Below are 25268 nucleotides of genomic sequence, written 5' to 3' on the forward strand. Positions count from 1 at the left end.
CACAACATGGGTCCCCTCTCCTCATTCTGAGTTTGTAATTATCCCCACTTGTACCCTCACTATAGTTCCTGTGTGGCAAAGCTCTGGAGCAGGAAGCACAGCAGGGAGCAACGACCCAAGCAAGGAGAGGGTCTCTTGGAAGCAGAAAGAAGATGAGGAGAAAAGTAAGCAAGAGGCTCAAATGGTGAAGGTGCTTGCCACCAAGCCTTGAACGCAATCTCCAGAACCCACCTGGCGGAAGGAGAGAACCAGACTTAAATGTACTGCGTGTCTCCCTCCAAACACACACAATAATGAACAAATGCAAATTTTAAAAAGAAAGGGGAGGAGGAGGAAAGGGGACTCTGTGGCATCGTGGGGTACCATCCCTGGCGGGAACAATTGCATGGAGGGAAAATTTGTCTTGGCTCACGGTTTCAGGGGAGTCAGTCCATCATAGCAGGCAAGGCATGGTGGGAAGCGGTCATGAAGTTCCTGATAAAGGCTCCTTACATGTGTCAGACCAGGAAGCGGAGACTAGGGCCAGAGACAGGAGCTCCATAATCACTTCAAAGGTTTATAGCTGCTGCGACTGCAGCCAGCTAGTCCCCACCTTCTCAAGGTTCCATGGCTCCCCCAAAACATGAGCCTGTAGAGGCTATTTAAGAGTTAAATCACAGAAGCATCCTATGAGGCAGGGAGGGGCACCTGGCCCCTCTACCCTCCCATTCTAGTGAGCTGCTTTCCACCGACCTCCACCACACTTGACCTATACCCTCGCTCTGGCCATCACACACACTGGCAGCAGATCAGACATGGCTAAGCTCTAATTGGTCGGCTGCCTGTACCCATCCACCCACTGTCATTCTAGGTCTTACCTGAGTGGGTGGGGTGGGCAGAGTCTGGAGGAACAGAAGGTTCCCCGGGACAGAGAGCATGGAGGTGCCTAGGCTTCCTTTCGCCTTCACGAAGCCCCCAAAATGTTTACCCAAAGAAATCTTTATTTCTGAGGCTGGGGAGGTGGCTCTGCAGGTAAAGTGCCTGCTGCCCATGTAAGCATGCGGACCCGGGCTCAGGTCCTCAAAGCCACTGAAACCTGGGTGCCAGTGGTAGCCTGGAACTCCAGCACTTGGGGAGTGAGGCCTGAGACAGGTGAATCCCAGGGACTTGCTGGCCGGCCAGCCTAGCTGAGTTAGCAAGTTCTAGGTTTAATGAGAGACCCTGCCTCAAAAAAGTAATCAAATGGAGGGTAATTGAGGAAGATATCCAGTGTTGACCTGTGGCCTCCCTATGTACACATGCTTGTCAACACACACATTATATATATATGGAAATCTTTACTTCTAATCTCTCTCTCTTTCCATTATATATGTGTGTGTATGTTATATAGTATAATCTATATCTATATAGTATAATCAGGGGAAGGTTTAGAAAAATGACAACACCACAAGGAAGTGTTTCAATTACTCGTCTTCATTTATCATTTGTCAGGGAATCTTACCCAGGAGGCCCTCTCTCATTATGAAATTCACTTGGAATCAGAGTTGTTTTTTTTCTGGATCTTACCTGCGGCTTTCTTTTTAACTTCAAGATAGCCCGGCTTCAAATAAAACATAAAAATAAAAATAAATAAAATTCTATAGCCACATCTGGTACTGCACGCTGGCTCTGGGAATAGTTTTCCATTCCTGTTGACTGGCCTGCACTGGCCACAGCTCTGCTTTCCCAAGACCCCCGAGAAATGAAAAGCTTGAGCGATTGTGATGTGTTTGAGCTCTGCAAGATGGCGCTGGAGAGACGGCGCAGCCTCAATTGTCAGGAGCCCGAGCTGCTCCTCTCGAGGACCTGGCTTGCTTTTGTTTTTTTGATTTTAAACGCAAGACCACGATGCATTCTCTTTAAAACTTCATATCATTTATCACGCCAAAGAAGAGACGAAATAAGAGGCAGGGTTAATGATCAGTCTCCACCCTCAGCTCTGAGCCTAGAGGTGGGTATAGGGCTCAAAATAGAGATGTGGGGGTGCCGAGCAACAACTGAGCAACGGCTTTACCTTCCCGGGAATGTGAGTCTCCTTCTAAGACCTGCTATAGCCTCTCCCACTTCTCCATCCCCACCTTACCCCCTCCCTTCTCTGCGACATATTGAATTTCACACTTAAAAATAGCTCTTGCCGGCAGAGCTGGAGACAGCCTGAATCGCAGCTCTGCACTGCCGGTCTCCCCTCACCAAGCCCTCCCTGGTGTGGGCTGCAGTCCTAGCTGCCCGCTGACCTCTGCACAGCGGGGAACCCTTCTCCCACCAGGGATGGCTAGGGCGCTTGAAATGTTTCCAGAAACAGGAGCTACTTTAGCGAAGCTGTGACCTCCTCTCCTCTCCTTTCTTAATAATTCATCTGACGTTTCTCCACGAGGAGGAACCTGAAGGCACCATTCCTTTCTCACAAACCCCTCCTGAAGTTCCCTGAGGACGCCCCCAAGCGGACACGTTGCTTTTAAGAATCACCTCCAGCTCTAGGCAGTCTGTTCCACGCTCCGATGAAGTGGACATGGCTGGGATGATCCAAGCCTCAGAAGGCCACCACGGCCTGGGAACCAGCATGTGTGTCCCACAGAACACACAAGGGGAAGAAGACAGTGGGCCAGGAAGAAAATGCAATGGGTTTGAAGATACGCAGGACCTGAATGCTGCTGCGCCTCCGCCTTTACTTCCCACGGCTCCTTGTGGCTCTCAGGTAGGTCTGTGTTCTGAGGCGAAAGGCGCTCCTGTCTCCTTAAACTTGACCGCCCCCCTCCCCTTTCCTGACCCCGAATGAGATCACATGCATTCTTGCAGTTTGGAGGTCATCTTTTGGTCGTTTCTTTCTTTTTCTGGAGGTGGCCCCACCCCCACCCCAATCACCCTACCTGTCCTTACTTCTCTGTGTTCAGAAAACTGGCTAGCAGGAGGTGTGGCATTTTCCTGAGGGCCTTCTGTGTGCCCCACACCCTGCTAGCCAGGGATCCGTGTCTGCACTTGATGAGACTCTAAGGCCTGGAGCTATTAGGCAGCCTGTTTTGTTTTAAGGTATTTTAAAAGCTTTGTATATGTGTGTGTTTATAGAAGCGTATGTCACGCGTGTACAGTCACCCGCAAGGCCGGAAGAGGGTGTCAGCTCCCCTGGTGCTGGGGTTAGGTCTCCCAGTGGTTGTCCAAACACGGGTCCTCCGGAAAAGCAGAAGAGCGGCAAGCGCTCTGAACTGCTCTGCAGTCACCTCAGCCCCGTTAAGGAACTTTTCCAAGGTCACACAGGTAGTTTGGGTGGTGTAGTGGTTTGAATATGAATGCCCCCACCCCCCACCCCCCCGGGAAATACATTTGAATGTTTCGACACGGGGGAGTGGAACTATTAGGTAGAATTAGAAGGATTAGTGGGTGTAAACTTGTTGGAGAAAGTGCGTCACTGGGGGCAGTGGCTCTGAGGTTTCAAAAGCCCATGCCAGGCCCAGTGTCTCTGTCTGTCTGTCTGCCTGTATGTCTCTCTCTCTCTGCCTGTGAATCAGGATACAGCTCTCTACCTCTCCGGCAGCATGCCTGCCACACCTGCCACCGTGCTCGCTGCTATGCTAATAAAGCACTAAGCCTTCGAAACTGTAACCAAGCCTCCGATTAAATGCTTTCTCTTGTAAGAGTTGCTGTGGCCTTGGCGTTTCCTCACAGCAATACAACAGGGACAGCGACAAATGGGTATCTTGTTTCTACCCGTGAGATGCTGAGAAGAAAGAGTAAGGCCATGCTTGTGAAGGGCCTAGCAGAGTGCCTGGCACATACCACATTAACCCACCATCCACACACAGTCCACAGCAGTGCCATTCATGTGGCCACACGTGGCTCACGGGAAATTAGATGGAACATTCTGATGTGTTCTTCTCACAGCCCTGCCTAGTGGGCAGGGAAGAGAACAACTTGAGTAACTCTCATTCGATAAATTTAGGGCTGCACAAAAGCCAAAGGGTGTCCCTAGGTAACATCAGTTGTTTTCTGTCTCCCTCTATCAGCTGCCAGGGACTCGGGAAGAAATGGTGATTCACACTTTGTCTTGAGTTCTACAGCAGTGGCCCCGGCCTAGGCCTCACTCACAGAGAATGGAGGCCACGGACCCCTCACCTCCTTGCTGGTCTCTCTTCTCCCCTCTGTCCCGCCCCCGGCTTGGTGGACCTATCCTGTGCCCCAACCACGGAGTCATCACATCTGTTTCCAGAATGTAGCACTTTCATACATGTATCCCAGCATCTACCACACCCCACAACTCGGGTTACAGGGATGTTGTAACTCAGCCCTCATGAGGACACAGCTCCACCCCAAACTAAGGTGACAGCTAGATGGAGGTATGGGGCCTCTTCTGGTGACCCTTCCCAGAGTCACAGATGACGAGCAGCCAAGAGGCCCCAGGATTTCCCTCAACTTCTCTGTCCACATTAACCTCCCTTTTCCCCTTCCTCAAACCCCCCCCCATTCCTTAGATGCTAATCTTTCCTTCCTCTTCCTTATGCCACCTTCTTCCCAGATTTGTGTCTGGGAAGCCAGGCAAGCATTCTCTTGCTATGCAAAAAGGAGAGGCAGGGACTGGGACAGCCTTTCTCCCCTTGGCCTTGTTAAAGAAGTCACAGGCCTGTCCTTGCCTGCCTGGCATCCTATGCCCCCTGACTGACTCACCCTCAGAGGTACAGCTAAAAGGTTACGGCGGCAATGCAAGCACAGTAGTTCAGTATTAGCCTCATCAGAATGGGCAAGAGCCTGGGTACATGCTTGGGAGTCAGACGGCACGCCGTCCCTTTGCTCTGTCATTTGTCATCCTGTTACCTCAGAAAAGTTCCTGGACTTCTTGGTCTTCCTGTTTCCTTATCTCTGGAGGAGCAGCAGATCAAAGAAGTTGATTGGCTGCTTAGAGGGTGCCCAGCACCTGAGGTGGAGCAACAGAGGCCACTGTTACGTTTCTTCTCTTCTGCCTTTGCCATTTCCACACGTACCCGCAACGCCCTTACCTTTTTGTCTGTCTGCTACGTAGTAGAGAGGCCACCTATCTGGGACATAGGTATCATTTCATGCGTAATATTAATACGATATCATATCATTTCATGCATATAATTAATACAGCAAAATACATTATATCAATATTGTTTAATTTTTAACAATATTGATAAATTAATATTTATCATTTATTTATTAATTATCATATTAATAAAAATATTAATAAAGTTTTTTCCTCTCTCTCTTTCTTTTTTAAAGACAAGGTCTCTCTATTTAGCCCTGGCTGGCCTGGAACTCACTGTGTAGACCAGGCCTCTCAAACTCACAGAGATCTGCCTGCCTTTCCCTCGCTACATCTGGCTTAAAGTCTCTTTCAAAAATATAGTGGAGGGGGACTGGAGAGATGGCTCAGCAGCTAATAGCACATATACTCCTCCAGGAGGCCCCAGTTTAAGTCACAACCGCCTTGTATACGCAGAAAATTAAACTACCACAGAATAGAATAATAGGTACTAGAGCCCAAGGAGGGTGTAAGGAGGAAAGATGGAGGGAGGGTGGCTAACAGGCAAAGGAGAGTAATCGGATAAAATAACCCCTGCTGTCATGCAGTACAGGAGGATATAATGTTCCAAAGGACACGACATCCCCTTCTGGCTGCTTTGGGCTTCTATACTCGTATGAACATACCCCCACACAGGCACATAATTAAAATGAATCTTTTAAAAGTAATTAACTATTTAAATATATTTGGAGTTTAGGGTGATAGCTCAGTAAAAGAGAACTTACCCAGCATGCACAGGGTCCTGGGTTCAATCCCCAGCATTTTATACACACACACACACACACACACACGTCTAAATAAACCACCCAAAAAATTATTTATCACACAGCAACTTCATATATTTATGGGCTAGAGTGTGACATTTAAGTAGATGTACCTATCATCTCGGATATCTGTCATTTCTTCATGTTAGGAAGGTTCAAACTCCTGTGTTAGCTACTTGCAAATATTTCCTTCGTTGTCATCACTCATAGTTATCTTAAAATGTTTGGAAAATGCTAAGAGGCAGATCTACTGCAAGCCATTCAACCTAATACAATAACGCCTCTTCAGTTTTTTTCTTAGACAATGTTAATATAGTTATGCTTATAATATTTAGGCATATCTGTCCCAGGGTATTTTTTCCACTAAGATGAAGGCATATTTTCTAGATTAAAGGCTAAAGGTCATGATCACATTTTTGTGTTTCTGGGTGTGGTGGTGGAAATCAAACGCATGGCATCAGAAATGGCTGAGAAGTGCTCTACCACTGAGCTATATCCCCGGAGCTTCACAATTATAATCCTGCCGGCTGCTTAATACTCACAGGGTGCATGTAGGTACTACCAGTATTTGACTATAGTGAACTGTCAGCTTCCATGATGTTTCTCAGAGACTGGTCAGGTGGTCATCCACTGAGGCCTTTGTGAAATGTCTGGAGATCAGATGGCCGCAGCTTCAGCCGGCTCTGCGTGACTGGGGAGAAGTGAATGCATGTGCTGTGAGGAGAGTCCTTGGCTATAGCCACATGGCAGCCTTTGAAGGAACAGCTTACCAATTCTCAAATGGTAGACTCAAATGGTTCTTGTCAAGTTCTCTGTTTTGGCTTCCAGAGGGTTCTGTCTAGAACCGCCCACATGAGCTCTTCTTTCTGGACAGCATATTGCCTCCAGGAAATACCAGCTCGTCAGACTGACTGGGCCTCGCTCCTTGGGGTTACATTTCCTGCCCTGTGTTCTTGGGTAATTCATCCTAGGCTTTGCCACAGTCTCCTGAGAAAACCAAGAAGCACTCATTGAACAAATATTTATTGAGTTTCCACCATTTGCCTAGATTGTTTTAGGAGAGGGAGACAGCACTGAGCAGGTCACGCAAGCTCCCGCCCTCACGCGGCCTACATGTGCTCTGGTACAATCTGAGATCCCTTCAGACTGAAACGTCAGGTAGACAATTTACAAGTTGGGAAATAGGTAGGGAGATAATCTCTGTGAATACATGAAGCAGAATACAATTTTTTTTTTTTTTTTTGAGACAGGATTTCATGCATTCCTGGCTGGCACTGAACTTGCTATGTAGCTGAGGGTACCCTTGAACTCATGATCCTCTTGCTTATCCCTCCCAAGTGCTGAGGTTACAGGCTACTATACCCAATCTACGAGTTGCTGAAGGTCAAATCCGGGGTTTCCCCACATTTGAGGCAAGCACTCCCCCAACTGGCTTGCATCACTAGCCCCCCCAAATTAAAAAAGGCCTTTAAAGCCATGGCGCAGGGTGAGATTTGCAATGGATAGGGCCGAGACTGAAGAGGCAGACCTCTGCTTTCTCCTGATGTCTACCATCAGACACCCAGCTGCAGAAAGAGAATCAAAAGAGATGGAAGGCTGGGTCTGCAGTGGTGCTTTCCTAACAGTGTTGCCACTTGGGAGGCAGAAGCAGGACCATCCGGAGCTGAAGACCAGCCTCTGTCAGGCAGCGAGACCTGCCCCCAGAATAAAGCCAACAACATGAACAAGGAGAACGAAAAAGATAAAACAGACAACGAGGTTGGAACGAGCCAACAAGGAAGCGTGTTGGGAGCCGAGAGATCTTGGCTCTAAGCATCCCAGCACAGGCTGCTGTCTCCCCGAGCACAGACAGGTGGTCCAGGGGTACTTTCAGGAAGCTGAAACCCCAGGGCTGCTTGCTGACACCTTCCTCAGCAGACACCTGGTTGGCCAGCTTCTGTCCAGAGAGGTTCCCAGCTTCCCACTATCTCCCACATCAAAGTTCCTATCTGCAAGCCTCAGTTCTCACCCTGCGAGGTTCACACCCTGTGGTCCACAGCTCACACCCTTCCCTCCTGGCAGGGCTTGCCCTACTCTGGGCCACCTACGCACAGGGAGGCAAGTTCATTCCACCTCTTTTTCCGGGTTCCGCTGCCTACCCTTTCGGAGTCTAAGTCTGTCCTCGACAGCTTTCCTGAAGGTCAAGGTCCAGCTCAGGCCTTACTCAATCAATTCCCATCTTGGTACCTGAGGAAGTTCTCTTCAGGACTATCCCTCTGTGCCATACCAGGTCACTGAAGCCTAATGGGTACCTTCTACCTCGTACTCCTGGCCACTCCATCACTGTATCTAGGAGGTTCTTCTCAGACAGCCTTGAAACCCACTGCTCTCATGATCCTTCACCCCGGCCTGAGCCATCATTTTTGTTCTCTAGCTGAGCCACTTACAACTCCTCTTCTGCTCCCCATCCTGCCACGCCTGTACTGCCCCTAGGCAGAGGGCTCTTACATCATCTCTCTGCTTAATTCTTTGCAATGGCATCCGTCCCTTATGATAAAATGCAAATTTTTTAACCACGGCGTTCAAAGTCATGTATGACCCACCTTCCGGATAACTTCTCACCTCCTTACTCAGACTCAGCTGTCCATTTCCTAAGCCCGCCAGCCTTTCCAGCCTCTCGGTTCACGTGATACAGCCTCTGTCTGGGAGGCTCTTCTCTGCATCCACCACAAAGCCAGGTTCTAATCTTCTTTTAGCTGCACCATAAAGGCTACCTGCTCTGGAAGGCCCAGACTCCTCCCTTAGCCAGAGCCAGGTCAGCCCTGTTAATGACCCTCATGGCATCCCATTCTCCTGCTTCACACTTGCACAGTATTAACGGCTGATGTTTATTTACTCTTTATCTCATGAGCCTTTTTCACCACGAGACACTGTTATCACATCAGTTTTGATATCTGGTATCTATAACATATTCCCAAGCACTGGTGAGGCATTCAAATCTCTCTGCTGTCAATGATTGAAGCTTTCCCTAAGATCTAGAACCCACCTAAGCATTAGGTGCCTTGTCATTCATATTCTCTTACAATTAGTTTCTTTCATTAATTTGTCCTCTAGGAAAAAAAAAATAGTAAAGCCTTCAATCGCTACATGGTATTAAGATTTGTTATATGCCAGGCTCTGCATGGTGCTCAGGTAACCAGTGTGTGTGTGTGTGTGTGTGTGTGTGTGTGTGTGTGTTTTAACAGACAGAGAGACACACATGAGAGGACAGGTGAGTCTGTATCCTTACATCTAGCCTGTGAAAGAAATATTATTGACCTAGTTTTGCACACAGGAAAAAAAAATGAATCAGAGAAAATGATTGCCTAATGCTACCTAGCTAGGTACCAAATGTGCTCTCCTTTCTGTTTGTGGGTGAGGATTTTGTCCCTCCAGACATCTGTGAAGTAGTTTTTGTTGTTGCAGGCTTTCTTGTTGTCACAGGCTTTTGGTCGGAGGTATCTCTGGGTTGTTTTTTGGCGTCCTCCACCTCCACACTGCAGGTGTGCCCTAGATATCATTTGTGCCACTTGTGAGGATGTGAGGCCAGCAAGTGAGAGATGCTGGGCAAAGGGTTCCATGTTCATGCAAAAGCCGTTAGAAAGATGAGTTATAGAGCTAACTCTGAGGAAGGCCACCCCCAGATCCTCACTTACAGGGGCTCAAAGGTCTGTCTTCCCCAGGCAACTCCCTCTCTGGGCTAGGTTGGCCCTGCCCTTTCCCATCCTTGCTAACTGATGAAATTTCTACAATTACCATCTGCCACACGAAGCATCCAAGGCCTCTCCCACAGGTGCCCCAAGCTGCTCTAACATTACACTTGCCCTCAGAAGCCCAGGCATGGCAAGAGAGTAACAGAATTGCCAAGAGGCCTCCTATAGATTGTCCAGCTAAGAGGCCAGCCTCCATGCTGAGAAGTTTCCAAGCACAGGAAACTTCTCAGGATCTCCTAGGCAAGTTCTTCTGACACAGTTCCAGTTTTTATTGTTCCCAGATGGTTCATCCGGATGTTGTTTGTTTTTGTTTTCAGTATAGGGATTTAATTTAGGGCCTCATGCATGCCAGGCAGCCCCTCTATCACTGAGATTTCCCCCAGACCTCTTCTCAGTTTTATTTTCAAACAGTTAGATTACATTTTCCAGGCTGGTCTTGAACTGGTCCTGTGGCTCGGGTCATCAAGAAGCCAAGAAAAAACAACAACAACATTGTTTTCAATAGCCCCAGACCATTCTAGTAGGCAGCAAATCTCTCTTCAGTCTTTCTGCCTGTGCGTGTGTAAGCATGTATATGTGTGTGTGCATGTGTGTTTGTGTGCGTGTATGTGTGTGTATGTGGGGGTGTGCATTAAGGCCCAAAAATGTTTGTATGAATGTCAGAGCAGAACTTTAGGTAATAGCCCTGAGATGCCCTCCACTTTGTTTTTCTAAGCCAGGGTCTGTCTCATTGGTCAGTGAGCCCCCAGGGATCTGCCTGTGTCCACCTCCCCAGGCTGGGATTACAAGTACTCCTATCATACATACATGGCTTTTTTTTTTTTTTTTTTTAATGTGGGTTCTAGGTATTATGCTCAAGCCCTCCTGTTTTTAAGGCCGGTTCTTCACTGACAGAGCTCTTACCCCACCCTTTCTTTTGAATCTTTCTATTTGTCTGCTTTTTAGTATTTATCTTGAAGAGCTTTTTGTTTACTGGGAAAATTAATCATCGTAAATTTTACCTCTTTCGTTTTTGTTTATTTATTTATTTTTTATGAGTCAGGGTCTCACTGTGTAGCCCAGGCTGGCCTCAGATTCAGAGATCCACCTGTTTCCAGAGTGTGAGGATTACAGGTGCGCACTGCCACACCCAGTCTCTTGGCAAATGTTTTTACAGCTTGGTCTTGCTCTGTATGGTTATCTCTGCATAGAGAAGCTTAGTATGTGTACAGTCAGAATTATCGGCTTCTGTCACTTCATTGTGTCTCGGGTTTTCTTTGTACGTTACCCTTGAGCGTGGGAGGCGGCTGTGGGATGCTGTGCCGTGGCCGCCATGCGGAAGTCACAGGACAACCTGCAGGCTGCCCTCTCCTCCCACCATGTGGGTTTTCGATATCAAACTTGGCTCTTCAGCCTTGGAGGCATCTGGAGAGATGGCTCACTGGTTAAGACGACTCAGGTTCGAATCCCAGCACCAACATGGCTACTCACAACACTTTGCAACCCTTGTTCCAGGGGATTCAATAACATCTTCTGATCTCCCAGGGCACCAGACACACCTGCATGCCTGTCCGTTCAGGTCCAGAGCCCCTGAAACTGGAGTTACAGACAGCAGTGAGCTGCCATGTGGGTGCTGGGAATCAAACCCAGGTCCTCTGGGAGAGCATCCAGTGCTTTTAACCCTAAGCCATTTCTCTAGACCCCTTCCACCCAACCCCCCTTTTCAAGAGAGTCCCATATAACCTAGGCTGATCTCAGACTCACTGTATAGCTGAGGATGATCTCAGAGTCCTGACTCCCTGGGATTATAGATATGTTCTACCTAGCTTCACCTCAGTTTCATATCTTACCTCCTCATTAAGGATGATTAAAATAATAACCAGCTGAAGATGGGATATACTTTTAACTTCTTTTTCCTTAAGTGGTCATTTTTCCAGTGCAATTTATTATATGATCCATCATTCCCCCATGGGAAAGCCATAGTTTTCAGATGTAAATTTTCTTTACAAACTCCAATGGGTTGGCTTTCTGACTCTCTAGGCTTTAAATACAGTAACTTTAAAATATGTTTACTAGAGTTAATAGAATTGTTATTAGATTTTTTTATCCCTAATTGTATCCATTTTAGAAGTTCACTGAATTATTGTTGTTGATTTTTTCCATTTTCACTCTCCAGCATAAATTTTAGAATCTTTTGAACCAGCACTCCCCAAACTTTGTGTTGGAAATTAGATTGTGTTAAATGTATGAACTGACTTAAATTGACTTAGAAAGATGTTATAGTATTATTTTTCCCCTCACGCATACGACATCTTTATTTTCTGAGTGTCTGTATCTGTGAGAAGCCATATATCTTTCTGCAAGGTTTCTGTAAATTTTTCATAGTTTATATGTAATATTCTCTCTTTTAGTTTTTCTCTGTCTCTCCCTCTCTGTCTGTCTGTCTGTCTCTCTCTCTCTTTCTGCAGGGTCTTAGGTGTCCTTTAGCTGGCCTAGAATTTACTATGTAGCCCGAGTGGCTTTGGACTCACAGAGATTCAATGGCCTCTGCTTCCCAAGTGCTGGGATCAAAGACACCTGGTCTAAGAAGATAGTCCCTGCCCTCCACCTCTCTCTCAGTTTTTTGAGGCAGGGTTTCTCTGTGAAGCCCTGGCTGTCCTGGAACTCACTCTATAGACCAGGCTGGCTTTGAACTCGAAGGCCTGCCTGCCTCTGCCTTCCAGAGTGCTGGGATTATAGGTGCACACCATACCCAGGAATATTTTATCTCTTGTATATTTTGTGGCTACTATTTTTATGGGAAAATTCACGAAGTTCACTTATTTTCATAAGCATTGATCTTTATTTTACCACCACTAGTAAATGCATTAGATTTGTTGATCAGTGTTATGAAAAATCAGATCTAGACTTACCAAAACATGTGACTCTTTTAAGCAGAGTGAGTGGAGGAGAAAAACATGTTTGTAGCAGACTGAATGCTCAACATTTTGATTTTGATGTTGGTGGTTTTGAGACAGGCTGTCCTTAAACTCTTTACGGAGCTGAGGATGACCTTAAACTTTATCCTCCTTTCTCTGTCCCCCAAGTGCTGAAATTGCAGGCACGGGTCTTCACATCTAACCACAGAATGCACATTCTTAAAGGGTATCATTTATAAGTCTTCTAAAACATTCAAAATATTAGCAACTGTGACTTGGAAATCTATTGCTTTTTTTTTTTTTTTTTTGAGGCAGGGTTTCTCTGTGTAGCCCTGGCTATCCTAGAACTCACTCTGTAGAGCAGGCTGGCCTCAAACACACAGAGATCCACCTGCTCTGCCTACCTAGTGCTGGGATTAAAGGCGTGTGCTGCCACCATCACCACTGAGAAAATCTATTTCTGTGCAGAAAAAGAGTGAGGAGTGTAGACACTCAGAGCTGCCTTGGCTTGGGTTTTTGTCTGGAAGACACAGGGCTCCTTCCCCAGCTGGGGGTGGGGGTGAGGTGGGTGGGGGTGGGGTGGGGCAGGGATTGCTTCTGTTCTGCTCCAGTGTTATTTTTTTCAGCTGGGTAGTGGATTGTTTCCTGGGTGTTCATTTGTATGTTGTTTATGGACGTTCGTAACTTTGCATATCATTGCTTACTACATTTTGAAAAGGAGGGACTCAGATTAGAAGGTACACATACAGGTGGGGCAGGCTTTTTTAGGGGCAGAGAAGCAGGTCAGCCTCTGCCTCCTCTCTCTGCCCTCTGCCTGCCCTCTCCCTGCCCTTTTCCTGCCTGATCTCTTTGGGGTAAAAAGGCATCCCGAAGGCCATGTGTTGAGATCATCTGTGAATTTTTTTGAAATGTTTATTTAATTTTAAATATATATGCATTTTATTCAACACGTAACAATTACACATATTTCTGAGGCATTTGGGGAGGCTTACCTGAACTAGCTCAGGTCATGAGTTCATTTTCTGTGGCTTCACTGCTACCCATGCCTTTCTTTGTCCCCTCTGCTGCTCCTGCCTCAGACTCTTCTTTGCCCTTTCCTCAACTACCTGCTGGGAGAGGCCACCTCCACCCTGATGAGGAGCAACAATGCATCCCCTCTCTCGACAGGCACAAACACCAATGTGGAAATGTGATTCACATGCCCACCCGGAGAGGCCTTCCCGTTGCCAGTGTAACAGGTCAGGGGTGACAGTGCTGGCTTCCAGAGTTAGGGACAATCCCGAGGAGGGGAGGAATATCACACACACACACACACACACACACACACACACACACACACACGGCACCAGCACATCTTCATTTCTTACCTCCCATCCCACAGAAGCCAAAGTGGAGACCTGCCACAGAAGGGGCGGCCGAGGGTGTCAGAACTGTTTCGACACAAGAGGCCAAATCTGAGGAAGGTTAAGCAAATAAAAAGTGCCTTTGTATTGTCGGCTGCACCTGTGGCTTCACCCAGGTGTCGATAGGACTACTGCCTGGACTGCTGCTGGGGTGGCCTTAGTCACAGTGCCCTTCCCACGGAGCATCAGCATCAGGTCTGCCCCTGGCTTTAGCTCAGTACAGCCTAAAGCCCAAAGTCACCACGGAGGAAGGAAAGATGGAAGCTGGGCAGAGGCTGAGGGGCTTGCAGCAGGTGGTACTCATCAGCCTGCAAGACCTCACTGTGCTACTGGAGCCAACTCAGCCGCTCTTCCGTATCTGTCGTCAGTCTAGGGCACTGGTTCTCAGCTTGTGGGTCCCAACTCTCCGGAGAAGGGTCCAAGGGTCCTCTCACAGCGCCGCCTCAGACCGTCAGAAAACACAGATACCTACATTACGGTTTATAACCGTAGGAAGTTTACAGTGACGAAGTAGCCACGATAACATTTTATGGTTGGGGGAGAGGTCACCTCTTGAGGAGCTGTATTGGAAGGTCACAGCATGGGGAAGGTTGAGAGCCACTGGGGTAAGAGATGGCCAGTTTGAATGGCCACACCTGGCTAACAAGCACACTGCATTTTATCTCACAATTTCATGGAAAACAGAAATGACCTAAAGCCAGAGAGTCTCCCGCTTCCTAGAGATCGGTTTAGGTCAGTGGAGAGTGAATAGCTGGTGTTGTGATCCTCTGGGGGTTGTCCAAGATTTTCCATTCCCACGACTGGTATTTTTATGGGGAGATTGGTAAAGCTGAGTCAACTCCAAGCTTATGACAAGTGCAGCGACATGCAGCCTTTCCAGCGTGACCGTCCCATTTCCTAGACAGCGACGCAAGGCTCTGTAAAAAGAGTTTTTAAGAAATGGAAACTGGAGCCTGGTGTGGTGGTGCATGCCTTTAATCCCAGCACTTGGGAGGAAGAGGCAGATGGATGCCGGAGTCCTAGCTAGGCCAGCCTGGTCTAGAAAGGGAGTTCCAGGATAGCCAGGACTACATACAGAGAAACCTTGCTTGGACAAACCAAGAGGAAGAAGAGGAGGAGGAGGAGGAAGAGGAAAAGGAAGATGAAGAAGATGAGGGAAAAAAAATGGGAACTAGAAGCTGTCCTCTAGACCTACTGTTGGAGACAGGACAGCACCACACAGCACTTTCTGTTGTGATCAACCGGCACCGCTCTTCTATGAGAAGGTTGTGTGAGTTGCCACTAGGACCTGTGTGTGTGTGTGTGTGTGTGTGCGTGTGTATGAGAGAGGGGGAGAGAGAGAGAGACCTAGTGAGCCTCATTAGAATTGCTTATAGGAACAAGCGATGGCTGCTTGCAGGAGGGTGGGCACCCTACCAGTGTCTATGCTGTTGAAGAAAATGTGCCTCACTCCCCTAGCAAATATTAGCTGCACAGAAATCTCCAGGGAAGGGCGGAGTCCCGAGAGCTCCCCTTCTTGCTATTATAGGGGCTTGACGAGCCCAGTCCTGTACAAATCTTGTGAGTTTAAGAGCGCAGTGGCCACGCCATACCTGGAAGTAGGCATTCCCTACCAACCCTCCACCTTTCTCCCAACTTTTGTACTCTTTCCGCTCCATCTTCCAGGAAGTTCCCTGAGCCTCTGAGGGAGGGATAGAGAAGTCTGCTCATGGCTGAGCACCCAACAGTCACTCAGTCTCATCCCCATGACGAGTTACAAATCTGTTTAGTTATCACTGCCCACTGGCAGCATGAGGTCGGGGGTGTGAGGGGAACCTCTCCGACCAAACCTAGTAGGAACACTCATCTGTGTGTGCAAATGCAGTGATTTAGGATGGGAATATCACGTCAGCTTAGCCATGCAGCAGGACAGAAGGCTGACCTCCCCTCCACTACCTGGTGGCCTCCTGGCACAAGCCTTTGAAGCTCTCCAGTGCGGAGCGTGAGGCGGCTGACAACAGGGTACCCACAGTCACAAAGCAGAGAAATGCTGTGCTCAGTCAGCTTCCTCCTTTTTTCTTTTGTCTTCACTCCAAGACCAGAACCAATGAGACGACATCACCCACAGGGGGGCTGGAGGAGACAGGAACAAGCAAAAGGGAGGAAGTGGAGAGGGGAGTGAGTGAGAGAAAGGAAGGAGAATCAAGCAGGTGTAAGAGTGCTCCACTGGGTTGAGATTTTCACAGAAGCCCAGATATGGCATCACTAAAAACACCCATCAGACCTTGCCACTCCACCCCCAAAGTGTGTAACCAGGCAAACCAAAACTTAGTCTTGCATTAAAACCTGCGCACAGATAGGTATAGTAGCTTTATTCCTAACTGCTACTCACTAGAAACGGCTTTGCCCTTCAACTGATGGGTAAATAAACTGAAATGTTTATAGTAGAATACTACATAGCAATGAAAAACAACAACAGAACATGAATGTGTTATACATAGCAATACCAGCACATTTTAAAAACCTAGACAGAAGGAGCCAGGCACAGAAACGCAAGCTGAATAATTCCATCTCTATGAAACTCTGGGACAGTTGCATCCGGCCTGTGGTGACCGGAAGCAGGTGAATGGCAACCTGGGGAGGGGCTGCCTGCAGAGGACTTGGATACAATCGGAGCACAGATGCTGAAGGGCTCTCCCGGACTAGGTGGGGGAGGGCCCAAGGCAACGTGGAAAACAATGAATGGCACCTACCAGCCTCCCACCTCTCCCTCTGACACAGGTCCTTCTCCAAATCCTTGCCCTTCCGCAGGGCCCACTCCAGAGCCCTGTTGCACAGGTCCAGGCCGGCAGCCAGAGCCTGGGACAAAAGATGGCCTAGAAACCATCGCATCTGGAGAGCTAGGCAAGAGGCCATGCCCCACAAATAGAAACGATTTTGATGACCCATGGACCTTTGGCAGGCCATGACTCACCCCATGGAGCCACACTGGCCAGTGAAAGAGGATCACCTACCTTCCTGTTTAGCTAGGCCGCACAGAGATGACGGTCACTTGTCCTCCTGAGGGACCTGCTCTCTTTCTCTTTGTATTTAGACACATTTGTGTCTATGTGTCATGTGTGGGTGTGTGTGTGTGTACGTATGTATGCAGGCGCTCTTGCCTGTGCTTGCATGTGTCTTGATTGGCTTTGAGTATCATCATTTCCCGCCTGGCTCCCTCTGCCCCACAGTTCTGGGATTACAGGCACACCCGGCTTCAAACCTGCTCTTTTCTTAAACATTATCTGCTCAAAACCCTTCAAGGAGTCCCACTGCCAACACCAGACACCAGGGGCCCCTGACTCTCTGTCTCCCTAGCTGAGTGTTTAAGCTGCTCTCCAAACCTAGCCTTTGCTATTTCAGCCAATAATGCCCTTCCCCCTCCTCACAAGCTTCCTCCTCTGGGAAGCCTCTTTATCCCCTTTGGCCAAGCTCTCGGAGCACTCACTTGAACTCCTCACATGTGGCCCAACCATCCCAACACCTATGTGTGACTTTTCCGTTTACCCTTGAGGTAGCGATGATGTCTCCTGCCCTGACTGCCCTGCACTGCGGACCAGACCGTTCAACAGCCATGCATCGAAGTCTGCGGCTTAATTAATTTTCAGGCCGCTATGACAAAACTCCTGGCTAAAGTGACTTAAGGAAAAGGTTTATTCAGCTCATGGGTGGAGGGAGCAGTCCCTCATAGAGGCGAGGGTGGGGCAGCAGGGGCCTGAGGCAGCCCATGGTCTGGAAGCAGAGAGAAATGAGTGGTGTCGCCCGGCCTGCCTTCTCTGTTTTATTCGGTCTGGAACCGCAGCTCATGGAATAGTGCTGGTCACACTCTGGGCCGTGTGCTAGGTGATTGCAAAAGCAGTCAAGCTGATAAAAACTGCTGAGCACCGTAGCCAGCCGTGTGTGCCCCCTCAGCCCTTTGTAGCACCCAGAGAACCGCTTTATGAGGGGGCTCAACTGTGTCCCTCAATTCAAAGACCGAGAAACTTGGCAGTGGGGGGCAGGGGAACTCACTCAAGTTCATGTGGCTTGTATGTGACAGAAGCCAAATCTTTCACCACCACACAGTGACAAGGCTCCCCTCGCTGTGGAGACAGTGATGGGGTAATCACCATGTTGCCCGGTGAACAAGAAAGTCAGGAGCAGAGAGAAAAAAAAAAAAAATCCAATTATCTAATTGAGACAGGAGGTGACGAGTTTTATTAGCAGGGTCTTGATGAGATTGGGAAATGTTGGTCGGTGACACAGCACTCCGGGGGTGTTGAGTAGGACTTCACTGCGTTATAAAGACAAAGGAGGTGGGGGTGGGGGGGAAACCGGTCCTGAGCCACATGCATTGCTGACACTGAGGAAATGAGCCTGGGAAGATAACAGGAGACAGAGGGCGAAGACTGGCAGTTAAAGTTGTCCTCTGACCTCCAGACCTGTGGCACCTACACACGCCTGCTCAGAAGAGAGCACGCGCGCACAAACACAAACACACACACACACACACAATTTAAAATATAAATATTTAGGGAGTTGGGGATGGTGCCACTTGTCATTCATATCACAATTTGGAAGGCAGAGTCAGGTGAATCTCCGTGAGTTGGAGGCTAGCCTGGTCTACATAGTGAGTCCCAGTTGTAGCTACATAGTGAGACCCTGTCTCAAAAATCAACAAAATGAAATGTAAAATGAAAAGAAAATAGGCCATATATGCTCTGAGATAAAGGGCCTTTCTTGTCATATTGATACCCTGTCCTCTTGAGAGTCAACAGCTTGTTTATTAGCTAGGAGTTCTGAGACCTTTCAAGACATTAACATTTTTTTTTGTTTGTTTGTTCTGGTTTTTGAGATCGGGGAGGGGGCTGACCATGTAGCCCAGGACATCCTGGACCTCACTACATAGCTTAGTCTCAAACTTGTAGCAATCCTCTTGAGGGCTGGTAGTACAGGGCTGTGCCACCGTCCCTGGCTCAACGCATTCACTGTGATGGCTGGCATTGGCAAATCTCCCGTCACCCGGAGAGATGAGTTACTTTATGTCATGAGAATTGCTGGTGATTGTTGTTTGTCTCAAACCTTAAGGCTTATGTATCAAGGGAATGAAGGAGCACAAGTGAGGCCCTAGACAGCCTGTCCAGCCAGGCGCTGCACACCAGAGCAGTGTGGGGCGGCCAAGACAGAAGCTGGGCAGAATGACTTGTCACAGTTCTGTCACTGCCGTGGTGATCTAGAGTGAGCTGTTTATCCTCTCAGGGTCCCAGTCAGTATTAAAAAGGAGCTAATGGTCGGGCAGTGGTGGCACATACCCTAATCCCAGCACTCAGGAGGCAGAGGCAGGCAGATCTCTGAGTTCGAGGCCAGCCTGATCTACAGAGTGAGTCCAGGACAGCCAGGGCTACACAGAGAAACTCTGTCTCCAAAAAACTAAAATAATTACTACTACTACTACTAATAATAATATGAGCTAATGATAGCACTTCACTGGTAAAATAAACAGTAGACCAGTGGCCATCACTTTGTAAAGGATACACGTAAACCACCTTGTTTTGCTGACATCTGTCCTAATCTTTGTCTTCTTATCTCCTACTGAGGCTTGAAGTATTCTTATCTCCTACTGTGGCCTGAAGTATTCCTAATCAACAGCAAGACAAACAATGGCCAGTCCTTGAAAAAACTCACCCTTAAGAGAAAAGAGTAAAAAAGTAAATAAACAAGGCAGACTTTCGGAGAAGGCAGAGACAGAAATAGTGTAAATTTGAGGTTAGCCCGGGCTAATTGGTAACTTTCTGGTCAACATGAATACTGAGATCCTGCTCAAAAAAAGTAAAAAAAAAAAAAAGAAAGAAAGAAACAAGGTCATCTACAGTATGATAAACTAAAGTAAAGTAGTAATTAGAGCGGCTGACGAGCTAAGAGGTAGGCAGGGGCACAAAGTCACCGAGTAAAGGCTCCTGGAGGAAGCAACGCTTGAGCTGAGCTGGGACAGAGGGGCTACTTCCAGCTTCGCAAAGAGTGGAGTGTGGAGCCTCAGGAGAGGGAATCACTGCAGACACAAAACCCCTGATGTGGGAAAGAGCTTGGTCCCATCAGGGTGTAGAGACAGTATAGCTGGTTGGTGCAGAGAATAGAATGAGTGCTGTGAGGAACCAGACCGCAAAAGCTCATGACCGTGGTGAGACAGCAGAGCGAGCAGAAACTGCGCAGGGGGTCCATCAGGGAGCCGTGGAATCCAGCTGATGTCTTTAAATCACTTCTTGCCTTTCTACAGATTACCTAAAGAGGAGAGCTGAGAGTGTAGCTCCGAGGTAGAACGTTTGCTTAGCATGCATGAAGTCCCGGGTTCAATCCCCAGCACCTCCCCCAAAGAATGGCTTCGAAGAACATGATCCTGTTAATCTAACATGGACCAGAGATATGGAAATAATGGCTCCCCATAGAGCAGTTGACAGCAACAGCGGGAAAAGCTGGAAGAAGCCAAATTTCTCTAAGAGGCAGAGGTCCAAGTCAGCTCTGGGCCTACAACATGGCCAGTATCATGTTTGGTCCAGTATTGGGTTTCTTGATTGATTTCTATTACCTGTCAATTTTCACATACATTTCCATTCCAGCAGAAAAGATTCTATCTTCAGTATGTTGGATACATAATGTATTTATGTTGCATAACCCTATTTAAATTTTTATATATGTATGTGATGGAGATGCCTCAGCTTCCTGCCTTTCCACTCTCATCCTGACCTGCCCATTTCTGTTGAGGCACCTCTGTGTGTGTTGAACTTGCTGCTCTGACTTGTCCACGCCAACGCTCTTCTGTCTCTGCTCCCGGTGACGAGCACGATCCATTCAGAGCTCTGACAGCACAGGGCAGGGTTCCATAAACTTTCCTGATCCTGACTCTTTTCATCTGGGAATTAAGTGTATAAAATAAGCACAACAATTTAGTGGGGGAAAAAAAATCATAGAGCAATGTACTTAAAAACAGTCCCTTAATATGCCCGTTATTGTACCATTTGCTAGCAATGAAAGAACAAGAACGTTTCCACGCTAATGAGATGGGCGCGCTTGCTTATTTCTGTAGAAAAAAGTAAAGCTTGCCTAAATGTCTGAAGTGGCAGAATAGCAAACATCTTCCGTGTCTTTCAGGTTTGTGGATGCTCTGTTTCACAACCAGCCAGGCTGAGCTTATGCCACTCCCCAGAAATATGTAGTACAAGGTGACAGATGTGTGTTTGGCGTATTTGAGATCTTGTTCTTTTCTTTTACTCCAGGTAGTCTACCATGTTGCGTATCATCTGTTAGAAAGTTTGTGTTCTCCCTGTTGATCTGCACTGCCAGTTGTGTGTGTGTGTGTGTGTGAGAGAGAGAGAGAGAGAGAGAGATGTACCTCACAGTGCTAAGATAATGAGATAGCAATTATGTGCTGCCATGCTTGGCCTTTTAAATATATATATATATATTACTTTAAAAAATGGATGTGTATGTCTCTGTGTGTTTGCACAGGTGCCCTCAGAGCTCAGAAGAAGTTGAAGGGCCCCTGGGGCTGGAACTATAAGTGGTTGTGAGCTGCCTGATGTGGGTGTTGGAAATCAAACTTGGATCCTCTGCAAGAGTAGTACGTGCTCTTAACTACTGAGCCATTTCTCTAACCCTGTAATGACATTTAATTTTTTTTTAATCTTATGTACATTATATGTGTGAGGGTGTCAGAACCTGGAGTTAGAGACAGTTGTGAGCTGCCATGTGGGTGTTAGGAATTGAACTCCAGGCCTTTGGAAGAGCAGCCAGTGCTCTTAACCACTGAGCCATCTCTCCAGGCCAACATCTTTTTTTTTTTTTTTTTTTTTTTATCACATATTAAGTTCACTTAAATGACAAAGGTTTTGCTGGGCATGGTGACAATTCCTCTTTGTCTTGTATTCCTGACTCATGTCTAAGCTCACCTCCACCTTCTCCAGAGTCCTCGGAAGGGACAACTGACCACTTAATTCAGCTCCATCCTGACTCCTCCCCTCTGTGATGACTTCTTGTCTCCAGAACTTCCTGGGCAGTCAGCTCAGGAGCAGGTACGCATCAGGCAACAGTGACGGCTTACACCTCTGCCCACCGGATCCACGCAGTGAGCGGCTGTCGGCTGCACTAGGTCAGAAGTCCTGGTGTAGAGGAAGAAACTTCCACCACAGAACCCCCCCACCCTTGTTTCTATCCAACTGATTTAACCCAACTGAGATAAGTAGAGGCTCTGGTCTTGAGGGCCTGGTAGATGATGAGGAAATTGCCAGAATGGCTGGGGAGCGTGCGGGGGATCGGGCATGTAGCTGGGCTTCTGTAGCCAGATGAGAATCAAGTAGTAAGCCCTGAGGAAGGGCTTGGAGCAGGGCACCTGCCCTTAGCAGACCTTACTGGAAAGGATGGAGGGGCAGAGGAAATGGAGTAGGGGAGGCTGCCTTGCTTTGAGGACTTCTGTGGTCAGACTGCAACAGCACCTCCTGCTCCACCATCTCCTAGACTACCGCCCTCTCGTGAGTGATTCCTACATCACTTCCCCACAGGAGGTCACAGGCTCTACCCTATCCTTCCAGGTTTGTTCCTTTCCAGCTCCCACAACCTCCCATGTTCCCATCTCTTTACGCCCCCTGTATTATCTCCTATGAGTTCATTCAAGTCATTTGCATATCTAAGCACACACTGCTCCTGTCCATTCTGTTCCTTCTCCTAGGATGCCTTTCCCTCCCATCATTAGCTGTTGAAATCCTATTCTTAATGCCCTCTTCTGATGTCATCTCCTCCAGGAAGCTATCTTGGGACCACACCATCCCTTCCTAGCCAGAATCCATCTTCCATCCCTGTGTCCCCCAGCTGGCTACTAGTTGTATGTTACAATTCTGTCACCCACAGAGCTTCCCAAATGTGAGGAATTTGTGTCGATCCTTCTAGGACGGCTGTCACTCTAAGGAGGATCTGGACCTTAGAAACGCTGGGGGTTTTCAAAGTATCTAGTTCTTCAGCTGGACTGTCTGCAGTTTTAAGCCTGAGATTTCTACATTTAGTAGCATGTATACAGTAAGTGCTTACTAGGTACATGAGCCTACCTGAATTTGTGAGGTCTATTAAAGGATGTGGGAAATGTACTTATGCTCATGACAGTGGGGTTGGGGACAAGAGAAGATCTGAGGTCAACAAGCTAAATAAAGGTCCTAGCCTCTCTCGGGGCCAGGCACCCAGGAAGGTTATGAAAATACAGCCGACCACCTTCCACCCACCCTTGTGTGCAGGTCTCAGCCGTAGCTCCAAAATATATCCTATCTAGGGCCAGAAAAGCCGGTTGTTGAGCCTCCGGCAAGAGCCCAAACAGGAAACTCCCAGTGTGAATCCAGGCAAGCGAGAGGTGAGCCAGCACAGGCCAAGATAAGAATCATGGAGGCGGGACGAAGCATCCTTCAAGCCGTGCGGTAGAGTTTACCAGGGGCTGGTGCTATCTCCTCACAGGCCTCCCCGGAGGCTGCAGACGTCATGGGCCTGGACCTTCTTATCACAGCTTGAACAGGTGTTTTCTTTCCTCACCCTCCAATGGAAGGACCTGAATTTTGGTCCCTGCATCTTGAGTAGTCTCTGCCCACAGCTCTTGGTGTATCAAGCCATGGTCCTGAGGTAGTGCATCTATTCGCCTCCCAGAGGAGCAGCTATACATCCATCTTCGCGGACTGAAGAGATAGGGCTCTCCTCCGTCTTGGCAGAAATATGCCAAAAAGAAATATGCCAGAATGTTCTTCCTACCATCCTATGGCCATAGCCTGGTCATTCTGAGCAACTGGGAGTTGCAAACTGCTGACCCCAGTGACCACAGCCCTGACTGTATTCTGCATTTTCGAGATCTGAAGACCTGTGCTTCCTTCAGTCCTGAGACCCTTGGCCCAGACAGCACAAATGTCTACCAACTTTAACTCCTCCCTGTACCATCCCAGCCACTGCCCAGGGGCGGCCAGGAGGGTGGAGCTCTGAGTCAGAGTATAAGTTCCTGATCTTACCATCCAGCTGGAGAACCGCCACGATGCTTCAGAGCCAGATGCCTGCTTGGGTTTCCCACTCTCTGTCAGACCCATGCCAAGGAGAAGATGGCAGGTACTTGGCCTCCTGTGCCCTGAAGGTGAGAATATGGTTCTGGTGGGGCAGAGGGTTTGGAGGGGAGGCTGGGGCCAGAGGAAGATGGCCAGAGAGGCATAACCAGGAGATAAGGAACCCAGGGACTAAGTAAAGGAAGGAGCCAGTCCAAGAGATGCTGGCGGGCAGTGTATAGCTAGAGTTTAGCTTGGGAGCTCCTACTTGGCATCTGGAAGAGGGGCTTTAGCCCGGTCTGGACCAGGGTTCTTGGCTAAGCATGACACGGCTGTGTAGGCTCACGAGCATTACAAAGGCTCGTGCAGAGACTTGGAGCCATCTCTGGCCAGCCAACCAAGCATCCAAGATGGGCAATGCCTAGTACTGCCAGGGGGAATCCACATGTGGCCTGTCTTGGTAGTAACTGGTTATTAACCTCATGGGCATCCTGAACTTCTGTTCTTTGTGAGTGTGTGGCATGGGGTATTTTGAAGTGTGAGAACTGGTGGTGTTGCCAGTTCGTCGTTGTCAGGTGCCCCCCTGGGCACATGTACAGCCAAGGTTCTTGGGTCTAGACAAACTTTCAATGTCTCCCAGGAAAGTCCCTGGATCTGGCAAGGTGCTACTGCTTGAGACTAAATCTGCCTTAGTTTCCCTGTCTGAGCAATGGGAAGCTGCCCTCTACTCCCCTATTAGCTGTAGACATACCAGGGAGAGGACTGTCAGAAGCAAAGTAGTGCCCTTGGCCAGCCCTTACTAAACCACTGAAGGGACTGAATGAAGCCCCAGGATGGCTTTGTCCCTTTACAATGGGAGATGGAGGCACTGGCCATTCTCTGAGGAACCTAGGGAGGGTCTCTCTGTTGCACCGTGACAGATGGTCCTGCTGTCCTGAACAGGATTGACATTGCTTCCTGGTTTTCCCCCAAAGGCTTGAGTGTCTAGAAGAAGCCTCTAATCCTCACTTGTCCTTCGCTGACACTTCAGAACTTTGGGCTAGGATGGAACCAGTGACTACACCCAGCTGTGGAGAGACAAGGTGGCCTCACCTGCCTGGCTTGCCCTGGGATGCCCCAGGGAAAGGAGCTGTTCTCCTCTCTCCAGGCGCTCGGGCCTGGGCCATGGATAAGGCAGGGGATGCCTGGCTTGGATAGGCATTGGACCCATCACTTCTGAAGCCTAGTGGTCAGACCCTCCCCAGGATGACCCTCTGTCATCCAAGATCCTTAAGGCAGAGATGGAGTGTGTGTGTGGGGGGGGGCACTTCTGTAATGTATCTAAATAGCTTTTGACTGATTAGCAAAAACGTCTGGGCCCTTGGGTCTAGG

At 48.3% G+C, this 25268-nt stretch overlaps 1 protein-coding gene across 2 annotated transcripts in view; it reads left to right on the forward strand.

Moving 5' to 3' along the window:
- The first annotated feature begins 1892 nt into the window (after positions 1-1892).
- Positions 1893-25268, forward strand: part of Pla2g4e (phospholipase A2 group IVE) — a 60821-nt gene continuing 37445 nt past the window's right edge. Inside the window, exon 1 of one of the 2 annotated variants that reach the window (XM_021647592.2) lies at positions 1893-2713. In XM_021647592.2, coding sequence (XP_021503267.1) covers positions 2528-2713 — 186 coding nt within the window. In that variant the 5' untranslated portion in view covers positions 1893-2527. Of the gene's footprint in view, positions 2714-22940; positions 23990-25268 lie in introns of those variants that run through there. The other variant, XM_021647591.2, reaches the window with a different exon arrangement.

Source organism: Meriones unguiculatus, chromosome 18 (assembly GCF_030254825.1).
Source record: "Meriones unguiculatus strain TT.TT164.6M chromosome 18, Bangor_MerUng_6.1, whole genome shotgun sequence".
Taxonomy (NCBI): domain Eukaryota; kingdom Metazoa; phylum Chordata; class Mammalia; order Rodentia; family Muridae; genus Meriones; species Meriones unguiculatus.